The 23,204-nt window shown below is 39.7% G+C and overlaps 1 protein-coding gene and 1 long non-coding RNA gene across 2 annotated transcripts in view; one reads left to right on the forward strand and one right to left on the reverse strand.

The window, feature by feature from the left end:
* The first annotated feature begins 7,268 nt into the window (after positions 1-7,268).
* The window catches only part of capn14 (calpain 14), a 33,880-nt gene continuing 17,944 nt past the window's right edge, over positions 7,269-23,204 (forward strand). Inside the window, exons 1-7 of the mRNA XM_062968769.1 lie at positions 7,269-7,663; positions 14,521-14,642; positions 17,583-17,719; positions 17,855-18,029; positions 18,592-18,657; positions 20,374-20,459; positions 21,156-21,230. Coding sequence (XP_062824839.1) covers positions 7,360-7,663; positions 14,521-14,642; positions 17,583-17,719; positions 17,855-18,029; positions 18,592-18,657; positions 20,374-20,459; positions 21,156-21,230 — 965 coding nt within the window. The 5' untranslated portion in view covers positions 7,269-7,359. The remainder of the gene's footprint in view (positions 7,664-14,520; positions 14,643-17,582; positions 17,720-17,854; positions 18,030-18,591; positions 18,658-20,373; positions 20,460-21,155; positions 21,231-23,204) is intronic.
* Positions 15,804-17,034, reverse strand: LOC134296918 (uncharacterized). Its single transcript, XR_010003729.1, has 2 exons — positions 16,393-17,034; positions 15,804-16,309 (listed from the first exon to the last, which is right to left on the reverse strand). It is a non-coding gene; the product is annotated as an uncharacterized LOC134296918 (long non-coding RNA).

Raw genomic sequence — 23,204 nt, forward strand, 5'->3', positions numbered from 1 at the left:
CCTTCACGTGGCTTCATACGAGTGCTGCATACATAAAAATACACATATATAGTCATTTTTGTGCCCATACCCCCAAACAAGGTGGATTTTTAAGTTGAAATCCCTCCAGTATTTGAAGTTGGATAAAAAATATTATGTGTACTAAGTTTGATCCAGAGCCATCAAACAATGTAGGAACCTTTGTGGAACAAGCTTACATACTTTCACGTATACACATCTAAATTGAGAAGTACTTCAAACAGGCTGTGAAAACACAATTAAAAAACCCCAAAAAGTAACAAAAGAACGAATAAAAGGGGGAAAAACAAAAGAAGTTAGATAATAAGATCTGTATCTTTGCATGTCCCATTAACCCCACTGTAGTGTGTGGAAATGAGACAGCAGACCTGAATGCTGTGGTGTCATTGCCACTATACAGTGGAAGATAAAGTCATTGGGGAGAAATTTTGTGGCTTTGGAGAATATTTTTAATTCCAGCATTCATTTTAGTGGTCTTGGATTGAGAAACATGTTATCCCCTGATCACACCAGAGCATTTGGAGTTTGGGTGGCTTTATAGACTAACAAAGGATTCAGTGGCCACAAGATTTGCTCTACCATGGCTTCAAATGCATGATAGACATACAGGCAGATCAACAGATAGATGGATGCCCTAAGGCACTGCTGCCCAAATAATGTGTTCCTGGAGACCACGTTCCATTGTATTAACAAATTTCTTTATTATTGACAAGTCACTTAACACTTCATGACATCCTGTTGGAAAACTCATCACATGGAACAGATTTTATGTAAAATCAATTTCTACAAAAATATTATGTAAACTATACTTTTTGTGCATTAATTATTATTTCCAAACCGATTGCAACAAAAAAGGCAAAAGTGCAAAATCATTAATAAAAATTGTACAAAATGGCTCATATTCTCACCCCAGTCAGTAGTATTTATTATTGCATGGGAGAATAAAAATTTAAAAATTAGTTGTATACCTACTGTACCTAAGGCCAAATCACTGTTGTTTGCACTGTTATCTGTTTCATTTTAAAGAAAAACTAGGAATGGAGGACTTCCATAGATCCCCTCAAAAAACCTCCAAAGAAGTCAGTAGAATATTGTAAAGCTTAAATTAATTCTCACTCCATGCAATTTTCACTTTATTGGAGATGGTCCTTGGTGTCCCAGATCTTCTTCCCTCATACTTTGATTTTGACAACTGGCACTGGCATGTTTGTGCAAGAACCTGATCTTAGCTAACATATAGAGAGGACATGACTCTAATTTCCTATCTGCTTTCTGCACATGAAAACAGAAATCTTGTTTTAGTGTACATTTAAGTAAGCACATCCATCATACAGTGGCACAGGCGTGTCCAGTAAAGTCACCTGCTTTATTATTTGGATGGACAAACACAACTAAAAAAGACAAGGAAGTTCTTCCCTCCCCCTCTTGTATGCAATGGATGTGTCATTTTCTGACCTGACAAGTCCTTTCATGTAAACCAAGCAAGTGCCAGAAAATACCTATTATTGCTACACTTTCTGGAATGCAAACTCATTCTGTTACTACTTTTCTTCCTTGAAATTTGTTTGGTAGGTGGAGATAAGTGACTTAATTTGCATATGAAAGCAGTACATACATAATAAATGTTCAGATGTAAGATGTCATTACAGCACTGCCACTTTTCAGGCCATCAGATAAGGTGTCCCACAGCTTCTCTGATCGGATTTATAACTAAGCCTCTGAAAGGAGAAGAAGTTACTTGGTGGAAAAGGTAAGATATTTTAGAGACTTTTTACATACTAAAGTCTTTTAAAACTATGTCACTGTGTTGCTTGTGAACAGTACAATTGAAGAGTACAATTTGATGTTTAGAACTCATTTGAGCAACAGACCTTTACAGACCATTGTAAAAAAGTGGATGATGGATATGGTCTATGCTTTGTTATTAGGGGCTTTTTTGTTTTGTTCTGGATCTCCGTAATACATTCATATTTATTTTCTGCTTGGTTTTCTGATTCTCTTTTATAATTGCATTAGATTCTGATGTTTGCTTTAGATATAATTGCCTCACATGTTGCAAAATTGAATATTGTGCAGTAAACATCCATAAGCCATCTAAATGAACATCCAACTGTGGGAGATGATCACTAACAGGGATGTGGCAATCTGTCACTTATCCTTTCTCCAGTAATTTTAAAACCACAAAGATAAAAATCCTTGAGGGGAAAAGATTTATTATACGGGGATGCCAACACAGTTTTAAGGGTTAAACACACAGAACTCTGAGCTTACACAGCTAACCTGTGAAAGACAAAGTTAGCTTGGCTAGGCCTTTGATCCGATTCAACATGGTTCTTCCTGGGCTCTTATACATGGATAAATTTGTTGGTTTCAGTTTAAAACAAAACAAAGATCTGAGGTTCATGATTGCTTTGGAAGAAGTTTTAAAGTTTTGTAATTTTTATTTAAAAGGTACTGAACCTGTTTTAAAAAAAGGAAACGAAGAGTTCCCTTAGCAAAAAATGCAGAAAACTAACATACTGTCCCATGGGCCCCTTCTATACAACTGTATAAAATCTACATTATCTGCTTTGAACTGGATTATATGGTAGTATATGATAATCCAGTTCAAATCAGATAATGTGGATGTTCTGCTTTGATTACCTGGATTATCTGACAGTGTAGAAGGGGCCTTGGATAGGTACTGATGATAACGTCGACATGGTCCGATTGAAGGCTGAAGCATGAGGTTTTTAGACAAATGGATCTAATTTACATATGTTTTAATTTTTATAATGTATTTTAATGATGTATTTTTATAGTTTTAATTGATTATATGTACTGTTTTTGTTTTATTATTATGTTCTTGGCATTAAATGTTGCCAACTGTTGTAAGCCGCCCTGAGTCCCCCCGGGTGAGAAGGGCGGGGTATACATTCTGGAAATAAATAAATACTGACAGAATAAATGGGAAGGATAATAGTTCCATTCAAAATGTGAAACAAAGCCAAGCCCACCTGCTGAAAGTAAAACATCTCCATACCTCCAACATTGCACAGATGGAAACTGAGACCTGTGGCCAAGCCACATGACAGTGTGGTCAGATGATATTAAATAAGTTATTAAATAAGAAGATCAGGTAAGCTAGGATAGGGTGCAGTAATTTACTTTTTTTGAGTGGGAAAAGCAATATTCCTTTTCTCCCCCTCCTCTCTGCTGAGTTAATACTCTATTTCCTTGCATAATAGTCACCACTACATAATAGTTGCACCTCAATTTTTGGGGTAGCAAAATTGGTATTTTGCTATTCCTCACATAATATTTGCACCCTTCATTCACTTGCCCAGGCACCTACCCCCTTAGAGCTGAGTGAAACTCCGTAGCTGGAATTCTTTCACTGTGTAATAGCTGTCACCACATAATAGTTGCACTCCCCTTTTCTGCCAAATGAAGGGGAAAAGTGCGACTATTATATGGTGAAATATGGTTGTTTGAACCCACTTGGGAGCAACTGAAGTATACAAAGAACTAAGGGGGGAAGTGAGAGGAGAGAGAAACTGAGCCACTTTTAGAGCAGTTGGGTGACAGAGGGCCATCCCTGACAAAATGGGACATTTGGAGTGTACATATGTTGATAAGAGCTAATTTTGTGTATAGTGTTCAGTCTGCTTTGATAATTCTTAAATGAGATGCCTAACACAAATGTGTGACAGGACTAAAGTAGAGGGAAGGCCTTGGAGCAGGAAAAGGATCCAGAATTGTTGTTCATCAAACCAAAATTAATAAAAGTAGGGCAGATAGATATTTTGTAGCATAGTTTCTACATATGAGCAAAATAAGGTGATTGCTGTTTTTGTAGTTGAAATGGAGTAAAATTGTGTAGCACACTAAAATACTCAGGAAAATATGCATTACCAATAACCCCAAACAATCCCTTTGCCAACAATAACTAATAACTTTGCCCCTGTCATTCTTTCAGCTGTAGTTGTTCTTTGGTTTCACAGATATACATTATTTTGGGAGGGACAGATAAGACTACAGAAATTTGTGGCAGTTATTTCAAGACAAAGTGTGGGAAACAAAACAAAAAGAACAAGTAAAAGTGAAGAACAACAGTTCTGCTCTAATAGTCTATGGGGCCTAAAAGATTGCAAGATACTAGACCATTAGTTGGTTCAACTAAAAACGTCCTTTCATTTGGTGTCTTGAATTCTGAGACTTTTACTTATCTTAAAATCATATTTCAATGAGAGCAACTGTGAGATTAATTATTATGCTTTTATTTCATTCTTCTAACTGCTGTGGTTTTGGTAAACAAAAGCAACTGTAGCATTTGAGTCCTGTGTTCAAAGATCTTTTTCAAACCCATCAGCTCCATTCCTGCATCCCTGAGATCAGAGACAAGAAGTAATGACTTAAATCAAAGTTCATTTTAAGCGTTTTAAAGATTTTTAAAGACTTGTTTTTCTAGAAAAAATGTGGTAGGGATTTCTTGTAAATTATGCTTTATCTACAAAACATTCTTTAGAGACCCTGACCTGGCAGTTGTGTGGAAATTCAGTAGTCTATTTATATGTAAGGTCATTCTATTCTTTGGGTACTGACTTCTGGGGAACTGCCCAGGTCTGATGACAATAAATGTAGTTTCTTTGACAAGAGCAATAAAGAAAATCATTGTGACTTCCTCAACAGGCACAGTTTCATTGCGTTTCATGCTGTCATGTCTTTTTGTCTCTTCAGTGCCAAGTCAACTCCCAGATAGTGCTTTTATAGACACTTTTATGTTTGAAGAAAATCTAACTAGTTTCTCAGTCTGCATCAAAAGAAATCACATCTCTTTAGTATTCCCATCTTTGTTCCTCCATCCCCATCCCTACAACATGTATTGACATTTGCTGTATATCTGTTGACAGCAAATTGGGAAGGATAGCTAATGCCCCAGAGGACAGGATCAGAATCCAAAACGACCATAACAGATTAGAAAGCTGGATGGCCATTTGTCAGGGGTACAAAATGAATTTCTGCAGGGAGAAATGTACTTTGGCAATAAAAATGAAATACACAGACACATGATGGGTAACACCTGGCTTGAAAACAGTACATGTGAAAGATTTCTAGTACACCACAAGCTGAGCCTGAGTCAATGGTATGATGCAGCAGCTAAAAAAGCCAATGCAATTCTAGTCTGTGGTTGAATGGTAGTCTGTGGATCGGGGCTAGTCTGTGACTTATTCGCTGGTAGTTTCCAGGAAAGAAAGAAATCAATGATTACAGAAATTACAGATGCTTTGCATATTAGGGGTGAAAATGTAGCACTATAGCAGTGGTTCTCAACCTGTGGGTCTCCAGATGTTTTGGCCTTCAGTTCCCAGAATTCCTAACCACTGGTAAACTGGCTGGGATATCTGGGAGTTGTAGGCCAAAACACCTGGGGACACACAGGTTGAGAACCACTGCACGATAGCTACAGGAAGGATCACTCTTGTCTTAATTTAATGTGACCCTTTGCCAAGTGATCAGTTTAGAGACTTTGTTAAGAACAACTGGTAAAGTGGGTAAATTCCCACATTTTTGGCAGTGATCCCTTCACTCCTTGCATATGACCCCTGAGTATCTCTGAGCTAATGTGAATGTCAAGAGAAAAAGTTCCTCATCCCCTGAGTATATATTATAGATGAAATCTTAATGTTTCTGTAGAAGAGTGATCAGAAGTCTTCCACTGAAGTATTTGCATATGGATACAGAAGTATACTTATCTGTAATTTCTATTGCGGCAAGCCAGATATGGTTCCTTATGGTCAAAATGTTTAGTTTCACATAATTTGGTTGTTTCATTAGGATTGAATTTGAGTGAATCTGTAATCATATTTCCATTGGCAAATCTTTGGGAGTAGGTCACAATTTTAATTCAGGTCAGTCTGACTAGTGACACAAAACAGGAGAGTAATGGTAGCATTGTCATCGCTCCTAGATGTGGCTGGCATGAATCATCCTCAGTGACTACAGTGTGGTACATTTATTCTTCCAAGTCGGTATGTACTCAGTGTGACTTGGTTACAGCTTCCCTGTTACTGAATCAGATGTTGGTCTAGAAATGTTTGAATAAGGCTGGGTCTACATTGTCAGTGTAGACCTATATGATGCAGTTTAACTGCACTGAATATGCCTCACAACCTCTGAGGATGCCTGCCATAGATGTGGGCAAAATGCCAGGAGAGAATGCAACAACCCTGTGTTTCTGGCCATGAAAGCCTTCGACAACACAGTGTTACGTGAGTTTACACTGACCAAATAATACACTTCCCAACTGCGTTATATGGCAGTATAGATTCAGCCTAATTTGTAGAATTCTTTAGTTGTCTGAACCTTAGTAATGCTATTGGATAGTCATCAGTTCTGCTTGGAATAGGAAATCCTCCCACCTCTATAACTAGTTACCATCATGATAATAATGAACAAAGGAGATAAATGATGGTGGAATTAGGCAACAAAATTCCAAATGGTCACTAGGGATGATAACCTCTAGTTCTCTTTGCTTAATGGCCAGTTTTTTTTGGAGAGTGTATTACTTAACTTACTTTTGGAATTTCTGTGTAAATGTATGCGCTGTGCTATGCAGAATAATGTAATATATAAAGAACCATTGAATAATAGAGTTGGAAGAGACCACATGGGTCAACTAATCCAACCCCCTGCCATGCAGGAAAAGTACAAAGTATCCCTGACAAATGGCCATCCAGCCTCTGTTTAAAAGCCTCCAAGGAAGCAAGGCAGAGAGTTCCACTGCTGAATAGCTCTTACAGTCAGGAAATTCTTCCTAATATTCAGGTGGAATCTGCTTTCCTGTAATTTAAACCCATTGCTCCGAGTACCAGTCTCTACAGCAGCAAAACACAAGTCTGCTCTTCTTCCTTATGACATCCTTTCAAATATTTAAATTTTTAGGAAATATAACAAATTTTGTATTGTCCTTTATTGCCTTATGCTTGTATTGTTAGAGTAGCCCTTGAAGAAGACCAGTTCTGTTAGTGACTGAAGCATGTTGTGCTAATAATAATAATAATAATAATAATAATAATAATAATAATAATAATAATAATTTCTTACACGCCTCTCCTTGAGGCGGGGCATAACACAATTAAAAATTCTTCATTAAAAAACATTAAATAAAAGACATGTATTAAACTGGTAAAAACAAATAAATGTTTATTGTATACCTTTCCAACCCCAGTTTATTGATTTCTTGCATTATTTTTAACAGGTTAATATTGTATTAAAGAAGCCATTTATTTCTAGAAGACGATTCAAACAAAACAGCTATATATACAGACATCCAGAAGGTTTATCTTGCCTAACACAGGCATGTCTTTTCTGAAGCTGCCCTGGCTGCATCGGCAAAAGAAGATACCATGGAGGCCACATGTCTTGGGTAGGAAGGGAGCTTTTCAGAAGCCAGACAGCCTTGGTCTACAGAATTATCAGACTTTGCTGGAAGATTGCAGGAAGAAGGGCTACCTCTTTGAGGATGAGCTCTTCCCAGCTGATCTTAGCTCCATTGGGAGAAATATACTCTCGAAACTACCTGCCAAAATACAGTGGAAGAGGCCTCATGTAAGTGATGCAATTAACAGAATGGAATTGTTCAAAAAGTTTTATTTTCTTTCTTAGGGGATCTGAAAGATCAGAATGGAAAGAATATTTGGAAACATTTGAAAATTGTCAAGTACCCCACTCCCATGCACACACTTTATTTCTTGGGTGTCAGGAATGCCAGACAAGGGGAACATGTATCACAAAATCTTTGCAGCAATGAGACTCATTGTGTACAAAATTCACACTTTTTGTGCAGTTAGCAACAACTTCTATAGTGGTGGAAGCCTATTCTGCACAGAAAACAACATTTCCCTGCAGATAAAGCTGTTCTTCTGTGGAGAAAATTCTGGTTTTTGTTTTAAAATATCACATGCAATTTTGACATAGAAAAGGTCCAAAAATGTGAACAGACTTCAAAAACTGTGCTACTGTCTCACAATGGGAAGAAAATTGTTGAAATTTTTACTTATTTTTTCACAAACAAACAAAATGATCAAACAATTAGACTCATACTTGTGAGGTCTAGAGCTCCTTGATACATGCTTTATAGGCAGAAAGTTCTAAAATTCCCACTTAAAAGAGCAGTGAGCAAGGCTGAGTCTTTGAAGAGCCATCGTCAAAGCAGACAACACCCAAGCTAGATGGATCTGTGGCCAGATACAGGATATGGGAACTTTGTCTGTATGTTTGTGAGTGCCATGTGTTAAAAAGGTCTGCTTATATCTTGATTCTGGCTGGAAAATGCACATATTTACATCACTTTAGATCCCTGCACTCACAAAAAAACACGTGATTTTCTTCCTTCCCCTCTGTGGAGATTGCTGCAGTGCACTTGCACTTTTTAAAAGCCTGAAACAGCTGATTGGTCTGTGAAATGGAAACACAGCTGCTTTAAAGAAAGAACAAACTGAGAGCAAGTAGAACTCTTTTTCATGCTCTGTTTAATATTATAAAGTTTAAATTAAACAATTGGGCAAAGAGAAAAATCTGACAGAAGTTTTTTTTTAAAAAAAATCCCTCCATTATGCTCTGAACCTCATATGAGCACATGCGAATTTGCTTGTATCTATGTTAAGATATTCTTATGTGTGTATATACAGTCCAGTTCGTAACAGAGTGATTTTTTAAAACAACTTCTATCAGATGTCTCCTGTCCATCCTCCATTTTGTTCCGATACAGAGAAAGCCTGTGAGGATGACGGGGGACCCAATCCTGGGACTGACAGGTCTGTGTGGGGACCTGCAGTAAGGTCCTGGGATTTTTAAAACCCCATTTAAAACCCGCATTTCCATGCTATCTGAAAGCACCACCACCTCAAAGAAGATAATCTGGATTTTATATGGCATTATAGAAGGGCTAAGATTCATCCATACCAGTTTCCACCTTTCCAGTTTAAGAGTTTTGCTTTAACAAAAATAAGTACAGCAACATATAACTATGTGATTTAGCACCTCGTCACATTGAGCGGGAGGGGATTCACCATAAATCATGGTGACTCTGGCAGGGCCTATAGCATGGGACATGGGAGACCTGTCACCCCACATCACCTGCCTTGCCCCTCCCCTCAGCCCATGGGGGGAAGCGTTGCTGTCTGCCTTTCCTCCATTGTTTTCTATGTAACACTGGAACCCTCCTGTGTTGTTGGTGCTGCCTCCTGTGATGCTTGGACCTCTCTTCAGGCCCGGAGCCCTGCTGGAAATAGACTGATGTCATGTGATGGGATCTGGCAGGCTCTGTACCTGAAGAGAAGTCTAAGCATGGTAGGGCAGGCAATTTTGCCCGTCTGATGAAAGCATGGCATGTAACATTATACAATATAGCAGAATACATATTGCCTGAAATGAAGCAGCTGCAACTGGTTGTAATTTTATGTCTAGATGGAGGGAAATGCTTCAAATATCTATTCCCAAGAAAGTTAAAAATGCTGCATTATTTTTTTAAGCTGTTTAAAGTGTAGTTCCTTTTTATATTGTCCTCATGGTTAATATAATCCAATGCACAGAAGCAGTTGTGATGAATGTTTGTGATAATTTTGTGGTAGCTCTGAATTCTTTCACATTCACTATGCTGGTTTCCAAATTATGTATCTCTAGAACCAACTGTTTTAATGGACTGATGCTTGCTTATGTGGAGGCTGGTTGTCCCAATATTAATAGATTGGAAGGCATTCTGAGTTGCATTCCAAATTTTAAATATAATATAATATAGTGATAAAACTTTATTTATATACCCCCCCCCCCCCCATCTCTCTCAGAGGACTCAGGGTGGTTTCCAACATAAGAGAAACATTCATTTGCCAATAGGAGACCATACACTAAAAGTAACATTATCAAACAAAAACATACAATCCTGCTAAAACAACCACAAAAAATTAAAATCCAGTTTCAGTCTACTTAAAGGGATTTATCGAAGACCCCATCCAAACTGCCTTATAAAATTCAGATTATTTGCTTTGAACTGGACTATATGGCAATAATTGCCATATAATCCAGTTCAAAGCAGATAATGTGGATTATCTGCTTGGATATAATCTGAATTATCTGGCAGTGTAGAAGGGGCCTCATATAATCCAGTTCAAAGCAGAAAATGTGGATTATGGCAGTGTAGATACAGCTGAAGACAATGCATTTTTTTTAAGTGCAATGTGTTGAATAGCTTCTTTTACCTTCAGAATAAAACCTAGAACAGAATCACTGCCTCACAGACAGAGAAGCTACTAGTTGTGAGTGAGTACCCACTCACAACTAGTGAAAAAGATCTTGGAGTCCTTGTGGACAACAAGTTAAACATGAGCCTACAATGTGATGCGGCTGCTAAAAAGGCCAATGGGATTCTGGCCTGCATAAATAGGGGTATAGCATCTAGATCCAGGAAACTCATGCTACCCTTCTATTCTGCCTTGGTCAGGCCACACCTGGAATACTGTGTCCAATTCTGGGCACTGCAATTGAAGGGAGATGTTGACAAGCTGGAAAGTGTCCAGAGGAGGGCGACTAAAATGATCAAGGGTCTGGAGAACAAACCCTATGAGGAGCGGCTTAAAGAGCTGGGTATGTTTAGCCTGCAGAAAAGAAGGCTGAGAGGAGACATGATAGCCATATACAAATATGTGAGGGGAAGTCATAGGGAGGAGGGAGCAAGCTTGTTTTCTGCTGCCCTGGAGACTAGGGTGCAGAGCAATAGCTTCAAACTGCAGGAAAGGAGATTCCACCTGAACATCAGGAAGAACTTCCTCACTGTGAGGGCTGTTCGGCAGTGGAACTCTCCCCCCCAGAGTGTGGTGGAGGCTCCTTCTTTGGAGGCTTTTAAGCAGAGGCTGGATGGCCATCTGTTGGGGAGGGAGGGGTGCTTTGAATGAGATTTTCCTGCTTCTTGCAGGGGGTTGGACTGGATGGCCTGTGAGGTCTCTTCCAACTCTACGATTCTATGATTCTATGATTCTATGATCCACTATTGTGTTCCTGTCCCATGTAACAGTCTTGAATACAAAGCTGTTGATCGTCACCTTAAATTTGGGCCCAAAATATTTCCAGTTTTAATCACCAGAGTAATACTTTTTAGGTTATTCTGGTCTCTTAATGTATATTTTTAGACCATTGGGATGCAGAGTTGTTTCACAGCCTTGTTCATATAGTATAAACTGGGATATAAGACCCTGGCTTAATCTTTCAAAACGGTTATTTTACTTAATTTTGTTAATTTTCTAGGAGCTGTGTAAGACCCCTGTGTTTTTTTCTTCAAAGAAAATAAGTTGTATGCTGTGCCAAGGAGAGTTAGGTGAGGAATTCAGCGGGTGTTATTTTGGTCTATGAGTATTCAAAAACTGAACAATGAATTGCTGAACTGCCAAAACATAATTATTAGAGAATAAACTCCACCCGAAACAGAATGTTACAAAAATGCTCAGGATTGCCCTGTGCCATGTACTTCCACCTCCAATGTAGCCTTCTGGACAATTTTGCAAAAGTTCCTTTTTTTGTTCTAAGTATTGGCTATATTGATAGACGATTCTGTGAACTATAATCAAAAAAGTAATTTTCCATAGTTACTTGCTGAATAAACCGTTCTTGAGCAAAGCATTTTCTTGGCTGAAGTTATCCTCTCTGGGATGAAGGAAAATGAGATATACTCAACTATGAGTGAGTTTACACTGGCCTCGAAATCTGTGACCAATCCACAGTATCTGGAGCACCTGGCCGAACTTACTATAGCGGCCCATTGGCATCTACATGGTTCAGCAGGAATGAAATCTCATTGGTCCCATTGGCCCATCATCTCACTTCTGTGCTGCTGCCAGACACAGAGCTTGTGCAACCAGGAAGCAGGAGGGAGGCAGACTCCCCACCTTTTTCCTGTTTGTGTAGACATCTCTGTTGGTGTAAGAATGGGAACTCACAATAACCGGAAGCTTGCACAGAGCTCTGCATCAACTGGGAGCAATATGAGAATAACCCATCCCCTTTCTGCACACTAGAAAAGGATTAATCTGGAAAGCAGATCAGTTCTAATCAGTCCCGGTAGTGTTGTCCAGATTGCCCTGAAGCCACAAGATATTCCAGTTTCCAGAAAACTTTGTAGTATCCCCCAACTTTGCCCAAAGTGGAACAAAGCCAGTTTAATTTTGTAAAACCCATGATACTCACTGGAAGCAAACAAGTGTTAGAACAGGGGTTTTCAAACTTTTTCAGCTGTGGAGCCCCTTTTGAAGACAACGTTTCTTGTGGAGCCCCAAGAAATGTTTATATATTATATATAATGCATATATATCAGGCATGGGCAAACTTTTTGACACATTGTGTTTTAAAATTTGACAGACGGGCTGGTGACAGATGGGTAAAGTGTGTTTGTGTCAAGAGTCAGATGCCAGTTAAACAAAACAGAGTTTATTCAGAAGATAAGCCAAAAGTAACATAAACACAGAGGGTATCCTTGAAACACTTCACTTATCAGTGTTTCAAGAGTAGTTCGGACAAAAATATAACTCAAAAACAAGCCAAGCTATTTTTCCACGCTGGCATTCAATAAAAACTAAAAGACGCTTCAGTTCAGCTTTAGAGAACAAATTGAGTTGACTGCTAGAAAATATGCAAAATAAACAAAGACTTGAAACCTTCCAGAAGCTGCAAAGTATAGCTGAAAGTGCAAAAGCCACTTTTGGCTCCAAACCATTTCTGAAACAGCCAGCCGGCTCTGCGAATTTAAAGGGACAGTTCCCAAAAGAAAAACAGCAAACTGGCTTGAAAACAAAACAAACTAGAAGTGCAGTAAACTGCTTCCACGGTGCAGATAAAGCCGAAAGCTTCAAAGGGATGATGAATAGCCGTCGTCAGGAGGATCCAAGGTCAGGTCAGGAAGCAGCAGCAAATTCCGAAGGACAAACCAGTAGTCAGAAGCCGGGAGTAGTCGTCAGTCAGAGGGCGAAGACAGAAGCCAGGTCAAATTCCAATCCAGAGTCCGAAGAGGGTGCAGTCATCCAAACCAGGTCCACGAAAAGGCACAAAGAGCCAAGCAACGATGGTATCAGCAGCTAGAAATAGTAATCAGAGTGCAGTCCAGGGAAACCCACACATTCCATCCCTCCGCTGCCGAGCAGTCCCAGATAACTTACATCCAAATCACAGTCCAAGTCCAGTCTTCACAAAAGCACAGAGATCCCAATGGCGCCTCAGCAACACCTTGCCACACGCAAAGTGCAGTGGCCAAACATTCCCATTTTATTCCCCTTCCTCTTGGGTGACCAAACACTCACACCCAAACACCAGGTGTCCCAAATCTACTCAGAGTCCGAACTCCACACAGCTAGGGCTCGTGGATCAGGAGTGCCTAACAGTTCGTCGGAGTCCCAATCATCCTGCCCACACTTAGCCCTATGAACACTTAAAGAACCATCCTCCCTTCTCCAAGCATCCCAAGTGGGATCTGCTCCTGCAGAAACCCCAGGTTCAGCAGTATCCATAGGCCCCAAATCCCCAGACATCTCCGGTGGCTGTGCCCATTCAGTGCCCACTTCCCCAGCCACCACCTGTTCCTCAGCATCCATTTCCCCAAACTCCCCATCTGAATCTTCCTCAGAAGATCCCCCATTAAGCTCTCTAAGTCGCTTCCTGCGCAACTCCTCCAGTGAACCCTCATCACGAGAGTTTTTCCTTCCTCTTCGAATCCCATCACCATCAACCATAATCCCCGAAGGCGCAGTCACAACAGTTTGTGTGAACTAATTGGAAAAAATGAACAAATTCCTATGCACACTGCACATATCTTGTTTGTAGTGCAAAAATAAGGAAAGAAAGAAAGAAAGAAAGAAAGAAAGAATACAATATTTAAAATAAAGAAAAAATTTAACCAACATAAACATAACACTATTTCAGTGGAAGATCCAGGGGCCGTCCAGTCCAACCCCCTTCTGAACAATCAAAGAACACCCAACAGATGACCGTGCAGCCTTTGTAATAATAATAATAATAATAATAATAATAATAATAATAATAATAATAATAGGAGCAACCCCAGGAACCATCCAGTTTAACTCAGGAGGAACCTGTAGAGCCCCTCAGTATACTTCTGGGAGCTCCAAGGGCTCCAAGGGCTCCACAGGGCTCTGTATAGCCTATATACTATATGGAAAGCTGTAAGTACACAAATATAGAATAAAATCATAGACATTGACAAGTTCCAAGTACATTTTACATAAAACATCGGCTTCCTTATCTAATATGAATAATAACCAAAATTATTGTTGAAAGAGAACTGGAGTGTACAGGATAGGGCACCAAAGTATACCTGTTCTGAATAATTTAGTTCCAGGTGAATGATACAGCTCTAGCATGTCTGAATTTTCACTACCTTTCCCCAAATATTCTAAAGTACTTCTCTGGTGCAGTTTTTAATTCATGCTGCTTTATACTCTCTCTGGAAATGTTTTTGTACAGATGATTGCTGGTTTTTGGCTGCTGTGGAAGCTTTAACTTTTCATCAAGATATCTTGTTTAAGGTAGTGCCACAGAACCAAAGCTTTGAGAAGAAGAAATATGCTGGGATATTCCATTTCAAGGTGAGTATTGTCAACCTCAGTAGAATTGGTTTGACAAATCTCTCCTACTTGTATAAGGAGATACAATTCTACAGATAAGCATTTTAGATGTCTTCATGCTAATAAGGTTTCCACAGTAGTTCCAGATGTAGACAAAGAAGGCAGAAAACTCAGGCACGTCCAATGGGGGATCTATCTTTGTTTCTGTGTTTTTAAAATGTGTTGGTGCAAGTTCTGTCCTGACAAGTGCAGCTCATTTCTCTGTCTTGAATCCAGTGCTGCATGTTTGCATAACTGCACAATTGGCAGGAGCAGAGTCCAGAACATCCAGTTGGGCTGAACTAAAATTCAGCCCAGCTGAACAGTCCCTTTTACCTTTGTTGTGGTTTGTCACCATAGCAGTAGCCATGGAACTCCAAAGAGCTCTTAGTCACTTTTACCAGTATTAGCAAAAGTACCACACAATTCAGAGAAAAGCAGGGGGAAAGAAGGGGGCAGTTACAAATAGGAACCAGTCCAAATGTTCACACATATGCTAAAGTGTGGGGTTGCTCCAGAGTTTCAGGGAAACACTAGAGAATTTTCTGATTTTGCCTAACTTGGAGCAGCTGTGTTTCACATTGGAGGAGAAATGTCTCCCTGTATCATGTGAATGCAATGGAGTCAAATTTTATTCATATATTGTATTTGGTCCATATAGATGAACCCAGAGACAAACAATTTTTGATTCTCTTTTTTTCTGGTTAAAATGAGACCCGAAGTCTAATCTAATCCTGTTGCCAACATGCATACATGTAATTCATGCATTGCGTGCTCTTACATCTTGCCATTTGAACATATAGCCCCTTGTACAGTGTCCAGAACATCCCTCCAGCAGATGTCAAGTGCTGCTGTGGTTGTTTACTATCTAGAGTTGAGGCATGATGGAATAAATTTAGTTAGCCAAGAACTAGTCCATCTTGGCTACCATCACAGCTGAGGGGAAAACAAACAAAATTATTCTCCTTGATGGTAGACGTTGTTTCTTGTCCTCCCAGCTGCTGCTCCATCCAAGATTGATGGGTTCTTGTTTGCCTGAATTAGTTCTTCCTTTCTTCCTATCCACTAGTGAACTGCCACAGTACTTTCTCCTTTTTACATCCTGTGCATGGCAATGCATGTCAAAGACAGAACGCCACAAGATAAAAGATAACAAAGTTTATTGGAGTTACAGAACCAAAAATGCCCGTAAAAGACAAGGGCTAGGCAAACACTGGCCTTAAAAGTAAAAAGAGACAAGAAAAACGTTCAAAAGATAAACCGGATTAAACCGGAGTTTAATCCGGGTTAAATCAAAACAGCTTGCTTCAGCCTGGGAAAAAACAAACAGAAGCTGGTGAACAAAAAGTTCAAAGGAATGCAACTAATTGGCAGCAGATGCTTCTCTGCTGCCAAGAGCTATGTTTGAGTAACTTAGAGGTTACTCCTCCACACAGCAGGCAATTTCCCGATACAAACACAGCAGACGAGGGCAGAAGCAGTCAGCGAAGTCCCAATCCGTTCCGAAGGTCGTAAGGCAGATGCAGACGTTTGTAGTTCACCAGTTTCAACGATAGACACAGGTAGGAGAATCCGAGGCCGTAGTCAGTCAGTCTGTAAGTCCAGAGTAAGCAGATGGCGTCCGTCAAGAAGACGACGGAAGGTCAAAGCTATTAAGATTAAGCAGAGGTTGCACAACAAAACCCCACACAATTCCTCCCGCCGTCTGAGCCCAATGTCCAGGATAACTTACGTAGTCAGCAAACGAATCACACCCGTCTTCAGGAAAACTTCCCACACAGATCCCAAGCGTTCGTCCAGATTACCTTGCCCAACGCAATTTGCTATTGCTCCCAAACCCCATTTTATGCCAGTTACAAGTCCTCATCGCTATCAGCTGTTCTCCTTAGCCCGGGCGTTTCCTCATCACTTTCCTCATCAGAACTGGAACACCTTTGACTACGCCCCACAGCATCCCCAGCTGTGGATCCCATCCCATCCCTCCAGCTTGTCCACGGGTCTAATCCTGAAGGTCCCCAATCGCCTTCCATACTATCATTGCCAGTGGCACCCAAATCCTCCCTTACACGAGTCCATTCCATGTCATCCTCTTCCGAGCTAACCATCTCTTCCTCCATTCTCTCAGTAAACCCCTCAAAAGAATCCTCATCAGATGGTTCTGCAAAGATATCTCGCAGCCGCTTCCTTTCTCGCTCCTCGAGAGTATCTGACTCTCGAGGAGTCTTACGCCCACGTCTCCCAGTAGTAGAGCCATGAGGCTCAACCATAACAATGCAGGATTTTTTTCTTTGTGCCACTTGACCCACAATCTTTAGAGCAAGCTAGGGAATGTATTTAGCAGCTAGATAAGTGCTTTTCAAGAGGTACAATGTGCCTGTTTGCCGTACATGTGATTTTTCCTCACCTATTTCACTTATTTATCATGCTATGCCCTATGATTTGTCACTGGAATTTGCAAGTCTTATGGCTGAAGCACCAATCCTTAAGGGAAATTTGTTGTGGGAGGGGAAATAATTAATACATATTCCTCTGAACATCTAGTTTGAGTCTGAGAGTTTTCTAGCATTATTTAAGTTGTGGGGAATAGAGATTCCAAAAACACATTTGTACATTTTAAATTTTGTGTTGGATTTTTCATACACACCAGTTGTGTACAATTCACCACAGCATATTGATTATAATCATAATTATAATATTGATAATAATTATTGTCAGGTCCTCTTAAATTGTTCTCATCTGTGTCGCAGTTCGTGAAGTGTGGTTAATTCACTTATAAATTTAGGCCAGAATAAGTTGTTTCAGATCCTGAGATATAGGTTTAAAATAGCTTCTTTTCATTTTCCAACAATGGAATAAGAACCTCTTTGAAAAATAAGATGACCATAGATTGAATAAGACTGATCCAATTGTTTTCCATTCCAGTTCTGGCATTTTGGTGAATGGGTTGATGTGGTAGTAGACGATCGACTGCCTGTAAATGAATTTGGTCAATTCATTTTCCTCTCTTGTATTTACAAAAACATATTCTGGGGAGCTCTTCTGGAGAAGGCATATGCCAAGTAAGTGGATCTTCAAGAATTCTTCTTTGTATCACTGTGTGCTACATGAGCCCTAAATAATACTTTTCCCCTTCATGTCTCATTCCTTTATGACTCCATTGTAATAACCAGCATTTGTAATTACTTTCTTCACAGGTTGTGTGGTTCCTATGGTGATCTGCAAATTGGGTATGTGTCTGAAGCTCTGGTGGATTTCACGGGTGGAGTGAACATCACTATAAAGCTGGCTGAAGCTCCACCTGACCTCTGGAATATCTTGACTCGAGCAATCTACAGCAGATCTTTTATAGGCTGCCAGACTCAACAAGGGGTGAGAATTATTTTTTGTTATAATGACATATACTGAGCTAATACAGATTTCCTTATTTGGGATTCATCACTTCCCTGTGATATAAGTCAGCCTGGGAGATATCCAATGACATTTTTTGCTGATAGTAATTTAAATGCTGGTCTTCTCAAATTATTATCACCATATTATTGGCTAACAACATTAATTTTTGAAAGGGGTATAATTGGTCACCAGGTTTCTCCTTGAAGGAAATCACAAGTACTTTAGCAATTTTCTTCTTGCTGTGAGAATGTCTTTGAAAAGCCTATTTCTAGGATGGAGTTATATCATTTTAACCCATAACCCAATCAAGATATTAAAAATATCTACCTGTGCCCCAGGTCATCAATATTTTATTAACCTTAGTAAATAATCTTTATATAATAGATGATTCACCCCTGAAATTTCACAACAGGCAAAAGGAGAAGTTGGCTGAGGAGCTGTTTATGGTATTTACAGTGAGCCAATTCCTTTCTGTATTCTTATAAAAGCAGATTGTGTTAGGAATGCAGAACATAATTACTTGTTTTTCTGTCCTTCTCAGCCAATAAGAGTCCTAGAGAATGGATTAGCAACCTGCCATGCCTACACAATGACTGCCATCCAAAAAGTAAGTTTATCTCTATTTTTGTGTTTTCAAGTATAAGCCAAAATGATACTACATTATTGAATAGAAAAGGAAGGTGATGATGACCATCTTCCTCATTTCCATCACTGGCATCCATTAACTGGGCCTTTGACAGTTAAATATTAGAGTTTGGTCCAGTTATTGTTTCATCTGGTTCTTTCTGTATTCGTACCGTTCCGTCCATTTGGGTGGCATGGAATGGTACAATCCTCTCCAGAACTAAAAGAGCAGTGATAGACAGTGAAAGACATGGAATGGTACAACCCCCTCTGGAGCAAAAAGAGTGAAATGGAAAAAAGGGGGGAACGGTAGCCGTTTGATTGGCTGATTTTCGGCACATCGGCTGTAGGCCCTGGCTGGCAGGGCCTACAGCCGAGCACCATGCTTGACACTTGTAGACTCGACAGGCCTTCGGCTATAGGCCCTGCCTGTTAGGCCTACAGCTGAGTATTCGATGCTTGTGACGCCAGTCCCGCTTGGATGTAGGCCCTACGATGAGGACCTACAAGGGTTTAGGGCTCAGCTGTAGGCCCTGTCGCTATGCTGCCCAAGGTCCAAAAATCTTCATTTTTTCAGACCTTGGGCGGAAAAGCTCATTTGTATAGGTGCCCGTTTTCGGAAGCAGCGGCCAGAAATGGAAACAAGGCCATACGAATGGGACAAACAGAAACAAGTAGGGATTCCAGACAAATGCATGAGACTATTAAATATATCCAAAAGACTGGCTCTCTGTTTTGATTGGACTGGAAGTTACCTGGTAGGGGTGATATCTTTCAGCAAGATGGACCAAATACTAATGCTGCTTGGTCTAAATATTATGTTAAGTGCCAATTGTGTGACGTCTGACAGTAATAACTTGTCTTGGAAAATGTAATGATGACTGGCTGGCCTGGCTCGCCTCTATTATTAGTAGGAGGGAGGAGAGTGCCCAACAGAGAAAATGCTGGGGGCCAACAGCTGCAGCCCTGTTAGGGGACAGACTACTTCTCTGTATGGAAATTCACCTAAAGTTGAAATAAGACTCAGTGTATCTAGTTTGTCTTTCCCTTCAGACAGTAATATGTAGGGGACTTTTGCCAGGTACTGCTTCTCTTTGCTTTCAATATTTACCAGCATTGATTAAAAATTATGAGAGTATTGGAATGGTTTCTTTCTTTCTTTTACATCTGTTTCCTTTTAATGACATGAATAAAACATTGAGGATAATATCTGGGCCCTTGTGTAAATCAAAGGCTATAATTCATTCATGAGGCTCTGCTGATAGAGTCCACAGCAGCAGGCTGGAATAGGCTCTGCTGAATGGCTTTTAACCAAAATTGTAGACATTCCGTATTTCCCACCAGCATTTCACCCAAGTGGCTAGCCTGAAGAACCGAGGTGAGAATCATGAAGTGTTTGAGATTTTGGGGGATAGCAGTATTGCCAATGGAGCACAGTTGTAGCACCATGATTGCACTTGAACTATAATGGAGGCATCATATAGAACCCTGGTTAAGAATTCCAAATACTCTCTTTTAAGTTGCAACTCCTAGGATCTCATGGGGTAGAATCATGGTGATTAAAGTGGAATTATAGCACTACAATTGTATACTATGAAAATGACCCCATGTATTTTATTTTTGGTGTTCTTGATATCCAGCATGGCTGGGAAAGGGAATAATAGCTCTCTTTAAAGCAATCTGTTCTTGTTTTGCACAGGTGACCTGCAAACATGGAACTGAAAATTTAGTAAGACTGAGAAATCCCTGGGGAAAAACCGAATGGAAAGGTGACTGGAGTGACAAGTAAGTGTCTTACAGCTGACATAATAGTGGTTTGGATATATGAAACCACATTGCCACCTGCAGGTAGTAAAATAAACAATTTCATTCTAGAAAATGGTGGCACTGCTTGTCAAAGCAACTCCCTGTGTCATTTTGATTTGTCACAAAGCATTGATGGAGAAAGTGTTGGGCAAATATAGACATACATAGCACCAGCTGTCCATGACGGTGGAACACAGTATGATAGTTTTTGCTGCTCCTTCATGCCACCAAAAAATCTGCTGCCTGAACTGACTGTCTCACTCTGCTTTTGGATGGACCCCCCAAATGAGGTTTGTGCTCTAGAGATCCAACAGAGTAAATATATTGGGCTAGTTAAGGCAATGGTCTAAAGGCCCTTTTATACATTCATGCAAAATTCGAGTTTTCATTTAGAAAGCTTTCAAGCAGTCTCTGGTCCCTTCTACATTGCCATATAAAATCCAGATTATCTGCTCTGAACTGGATCATATGGTGTAGACTCATATAATCCAGTCCAAAGCAGATAATGTGTTTTATCTATTTTGATAATCTTGATTATATGTCAGTGTAGAAGAGACCTCTGATGTGATGACTGTTTAAATAATTGTTCACAAAAACCATACAGGCCAGAGTCATGATCCATCACACAACAAAGCTACATGAGCACGGTTTTAAAAAACTGAATTTGTCCTCTAGGTCTGAGAAATGGGAACTGCTCAATCCGAAAGAGAAGATTTTGTTGCGAAGAGATTTCGAAGATGGTGAATTCTGGTACTTGAATGACTCAATATCTTACCAATTCTTCTTGCTTCTCTTCCTTCTCTCGCCTAGTGCAGGGATTCTCAAATTCCCATAGGCTTGTGTAAAGATCTTCCTTAGCTCTCTCCAAAATGATGATTAGTGGTTTACATTTCGGTGGGGTGAAGAATCTCTCTCTGGGTCATAACCCAAATTCTTAAGGGAACTTTGTCAAATGGTGAAACAGATCCTTAAAATGTGTGCAACATTGTGGATAGCTCTTTTAAAGTTTAGACTAAAACCCAGAGGTTTTATTGAATGAGAATCACCAGCCACAACTGCTTTTCTTCTGCGTATTCAACTTCTCTACCATGCAATAAGAATAATGGGTGTGAGAGAGAACTGTGTTTCCATCACCACTTCTGGCAAATCACCATTAGTTTGATCTGCTGTTCTCCCCACATGGATATGATAGAGAAAAATGGTTCCTTTGGCATCCCTTATATCTGCTTTGCTACCCAAATACTCGGAGGAAGGATTACATGAGCCAGGTCTTGCTGCTATCTCCTTACTTGAGAAGTAGCACTTACTCGTGTGGGAATGGGCATTAGTTTGATGATTGAGCTTTGAACTGGAAGGCAGAAACAGAATGTATCCATTTTGCAAAATTGAAGCAGTTTCAAATCATGTCATCTGCCATGGCTATATCCTATGGAATCCTAAGTTTTGTAGTACAGTAAGATAGAGGCTTGCATTCTGAAATTGCCCATTCTGAATTCAATTCCACCAGAAAAAAATTGCACATCTGCATTTGTGTACTTTTGGCAGGTTTAATTTAGCCTGACACCAAAACATGGAATCATACAAGCTGTTCACCATCCAATAATGCACACACATTCAATAAACTAGATGTCAGGTATCAGATACAGTGACACATTAAATATATTATATGCCATTAATCAAATACAGTCATATTCCAAGAAACTGTCAAATACCAATGCAGTCCCTAAATGATATAGCAAATCTGAGTTCAAACATGTACCAGATGACAAATTCATAATTATCAACAAATACATGATATTTCTGAAATATTTGAATAATGAAAGTCCTGGGTAATCATAGTAAAAGATTTACATTGACCTGAGTGGATTTATGTCTACGGGGAAAAAAGTTCAGTTTTGCAATAACAATACGATCCTTATAATTATGGGAAATAGGTTCCTGTACTTATCATGAAAACCAGGAATAATAGCAAACTCTATTGAAATGAAACACTTCTATTGAAAGCATACCAAAGATTTTCACTGGAGAATCTACAAAATGCCTAGAGAGAACATTATTCTTTCAGACATGAGTGAGTGAAACTGTGGGTGCTGGTCCCACAGATATGATGACCATACTGTATCCTATCTCGCAATGGGCTACACTGAAGTTACTACCAGTATATAGGGAAGCCAGTAAAGTGACACACTGAGATTGATGCACAATGGGTGGTGATCCATAATGGTGGCAATGTGCATTGGGAACTACCAATGTTCTTCTGGAGTGCTGATGAGCATTGCAAGAGCCTGACACACACTGGAACACTCACGTTGGTATTTTGATACGCTCTGATATAATTCACTAGGACAGTGGTTCTCAACCTGTGGGTTGCCAGGTGTTTTGGCCTACAACTCCCAGAAACCTCAGCCAGTTTACCAGCTGTTAGGATTTCTGAGTGTTGAAAGGCAAAACATCTGGAGACCTATAGGTTGAGAACCACTGCATTAGGAAGATTACATAGCTAAGTATGTCTAAAGTACAACATAGACTATGATATAGAACTCCAGCAAACATTTTCAGCATCTGTTTTGACATCAATATATGGGAGTGAGAATTTTTAGAAACAAATTAATTCCAGCTCTAATTTGACCTGAAGAACCTAATTAAGAAAGCTGTGCTGCTACAGACCAAAGCCTATCTCCCCTGTCATTCTAGTTCCCGAAAGGGACAGAGACATGCTATTTT

Source organism: Anolis carolinensis, chromosome 1, assembly GCF_035594765.1.
Source record: "Anolis carolinensis isolate JA03-04 chromosome 1, rAnoCar3.1.pri, whole genome shotgun sequence".
NCBI lineage: Eukaryota > Metazoa > Chordata > Lepidosauria > Squamata > Dactyloidae > Anolis > Anolis carolinensis.